Source organism: Cornus florida, unplaced genomic scaffold (assembly GCF_030987335.1).
Source record: "Cornus florida cultivar Cherokee Brave unplaced genomic scaffold, ASM3098733v1 CherokeeBrave_3.0.0_Hap2_Chr02, whole genome shotgun sequence".
Taxonomy (NCBI): domain Eukaryota; kingdom Viridiplantae; phylum Streptophyta; class Magnoliopsida; order Cornales; family Cornaceae; genus Cornus; species Cornus florida.
Window position 1 is genome coordinate 70,380,994 of NW_026775572.1, and position 3,684 is coordinate 70,384,677.

The 3,684-nt window shown below is 35.9% G+C and overlaps 1 protein-coding gene across 1 annotated transcript; it reads right to left on the reverse strand.

Moving 5' to 3' along the window:
- Positions 1–749: 749 nt before the first annotated feature.
- Positions 750–1,466, reverse strand: LOC132296398 (uncharacterized). The gene has a single exon (XM_059794602.1). It carries the CDS (start codon positions 1,464–1,466, stop codon positions 750–752), a length of 717 nt encoding a protein of 238 aa, XP_059650585.1.
- Between the last annotated feature and the right edge of the window lie 2,218 nt (positions 1,467–3,684).

The following is a 3,684-nucleotide window of genomic DNA, read 5'->3' on the forward strand; positions in this document are numbered from 1 at the left end:
AAAACAGTATTTTTTTTTTTTTATATATTTTTTTTCTCCTGAATGGGATATATATATATATACAGTGACGGACCCAGAAAATTTGGTGAGGGGGGGCGAATTTTTAATTTGTGGGTACAAAATTATATGATGGGTTTATTTTTGTAATTTTAGTAGGGTTTTTTTCATAAATTTTAAAAAAATTTAAGTATAAAATGAAAAAAAAAAAAATCAGTGGGGCAAATTATAATTATAGTGGGGCATTTTCATAAATTATCAAAATTTGAAGTATAAAATGCTAAAAAAAAAAGAATCCAGTGGGGGCGAATTGTAATTTTAGGGGGGGCATTTTCATAAATTTTAAAAGCATTAGGGTATAAAATGAAAATATTAAAAATTCAGGGGGGGCATCTGCCCCCCCTAGTCCCCTGCTGGGTCCGTCCCTGTATATATATATATATATATATATATATATATATATATATATATATAAGAAATCAAAATATTACAATTACAGAAGAAGAAAAAACTTCAAAACAAAAACCTGAAATGGCAAAACCATTTCCAGCAAGCAACCTATACTCAAACTATTCCAATTCCAACTAGATTACTTGACTAACAAAAAAACAAATTTAAAAACATCCCTCAAAGCTCTCTGGACAATCAAAGATACCAAAGTTTGAAACTACAAATAGATTGCGTCTCAACCTCACCACACCTAAGATCTATCTACTGAGACCTGGTAGCTGGACCTGTACTAACAATCAACCTCAGCCTACACCATCTGGACTATCCAACACATCAGCAATACCAAGAGAAAATAAATTCAGCACCTCCCAGACAATACTATTGGCAACCACTGAAGCTGATTCCTTTATTCCACCATGCAAAACATTATTTCTTTCCATCCAAATCTTCCAAATAAACATACAAACAACTCCTTTTAACAGTTTGGTCTGACGACAATGAGTCATCTTCAGCAACCAATCCAACAGCAACTCTAACCCTTGAAATTGCACCAGATTCAATCTAGATAACACTAGTTGCCAAACCTGAACAGCATATGGACAAGTACAAAACAAATGGTCATTAGTGTCTTCCTCATTAAAACAGTTGTGATAGATGGCCGGCCCAGCAAAACCTCTCCTTTGTAAGTTAACACAAGACAAATTCCTATTATGCACAACAATGACAACCGAAATTGAGATCCTTGGTCTGCAGAATTTCCAGCAAATCCCCTTCCATCTGACTATTTGCCCTCTAGCCCTGCAAACACTCCAAGCATTTTTCAAACTAAACCTCCCATGAGCCCACAGAACTTCATCTTGACCAGTTTTGCTGACTATGTTTACCATAAAATCCTCAGCAACCACACCTGGGAAGTAAGGAGGGAAGGACCACACTCCATTCACAATAATTGTATTAAGCTTAGCTACCTTATCATAATTTCTGAATATAGTGGCCCAAAACCTCTGAATTAAGGACATTCCTGGACACCAAGGATCATATAGTATATTAAAACTACAGCCATTACCAACCCTAAACTATAAATTCTCTTGAATAAAATCCCTAGTTTCCAAATAGATGAATCCTACACCTTAGGTATCACAGTCCAAAAAGTGACATATTTTAAGTACCTAACATGCATCCACTTCACCCACAAGGCCTCCTTTTTCTTCACAAAATCCTAACAGATAACAACATTAGCTGCAAAATCAATATCAATAATGCGACGAAGATTAAAACCCCCTTCAGCAATAGGAAGTGTAACTTGAACCCATTTAATTTGAGACAGCTTCCTAGTATCCAATTTACCACTCCACAAAAATTGTTTAAACTTCCTCTCAAGGACAGTGATACAGCCCCATGGGATTTTGAAACTAAACACCCAATGATACAAAAAAGAATAAAGCACTAATCTGAGCAACTCTAACCTTCCAGTTAAAGACAAATTAAGGGTGTTCCAATGATCCAACCTAGCAGTAACCTTATCAAACAAACCCTTACAATCTGCACCCTTCAGAGCTTCATTAACCAATGGGATTGCAAAATATTTAACAGGAAAATTCTCAACTTTCATTTGAAGAACCTGGAGCAATCTTCTTTTACTTCTAACAGCTTTAGAAAAGATTACAGCACTTTTATCTTTATTCACAGCCAGACCTGAATACCTCTCCCAGATGTTAAATACCCAGCAGGTACCCCATTACACAACGCATAAAATTTTGAGGTTGACATTACCCAGTTAATCCACTTATCAGAAAATCCATAAAGCTGTATCATTTGTTGAAGAAACCTCTAATTCACTGTATCATAAGCCTTCTTAAGATCAACCTTTATTGCCATAGCAGGGCCACTACACTTTAAACCAAAATTTTTAATCAAGTTAGTCACCAGTAGTATATTATCATGAATTCTTTTCCCCTTTATAAAAGCAAACTGCTCTAAACCAACCAAATTTGGTAACACAATACTCAACCTATTAGCCAAAAATTTTGAAATTATCTTGTAGCATAGGTTACACAGGCAATAAGTCTGTAATTTTCCATCTTGTCCCCATGATTATTCTTTGGAATGAGAGTGAGGAATGTTGAATTGATCCCCATAGGCAGTGCAGCACCATTGAAAAAATAGACAATTGCTTTAGTGAGATCAGTGCCTACAATATGCCAAAATTTCTGAAAAAATCTGGCTAGGAATCCATCAGGTCCTGGGGATTTGTTTGGACTAAACCCTAAAACAACCCCCTTGATTTCATCTACTGTAACTTTACAATCCAACCCCTATCTATCATCGAATGAAATTTGATTTCTGGGTGGAGATAACTCAGTATCAACATTGGGAACAACTATATAAAGATCTTCATAATATTGAACAAGCCATTCTTTAATAACTTTAGGATCTACAGAACTCTCTCCCTCAGAATTTTGCAAGCAATTAATCGAATTAACCACATTATGAAAATAAAAGGCACACTTATCACCTTCTTTAAGCCACTTGACTCTGGACTTCTGTCTCCACATAATTTCTTCCAAATTCAAATTGGATTGTAACAGTAAGCTGGCTTCCCTTTCCTTAGATATCAAACTCTAATTCATGGGATCCTTAAGCGAGTCCAACTGAATTGAGTGAAGACCTTCAGTAGCAGATATCACCTGTTCTGAAACCTTTCGTTTATTCTCATTCCACTATTTGACTTCTGCTTTGGCAGTTCTCAATTTCTTCTGTAGTTACTGCAAAGGATTTCCACCAACTGGTTCTTCCCACACTCTCAAAACCATCTCCTCAACCTCTTGCTGAAGACACCAAATTTTAAAAAATTTAATAGGTTTTGGGCCTATAGCACAGTCCATGTGCCAGTTTACTGCCATTCCATAATGGTCTGACAGAGAAGCTGCTATAAAATGGACCCTAGAGTCTGTATATTTGTGTAACCAATCCTTATTCACAAGCACCCTATCAAGCTTAACATTAATTCTCCTGTGAATGTCTTGCTTATTAGTCCAGGACCACCCTCCATTATTAACAGGTAATTCTTCCATATGTAGGTCTTTAATAACTTGATTGAATTCATCAAGAAGAGACTGAGGTACTCTCAATTCCCCAACCTTTTCACTATGAAATCTAGAAATATTCCAATCTCTTATAGCTAACCATGGACTATCAATCACATTTATTTGATCCTTCAGATTCAGCCAAAGTTCC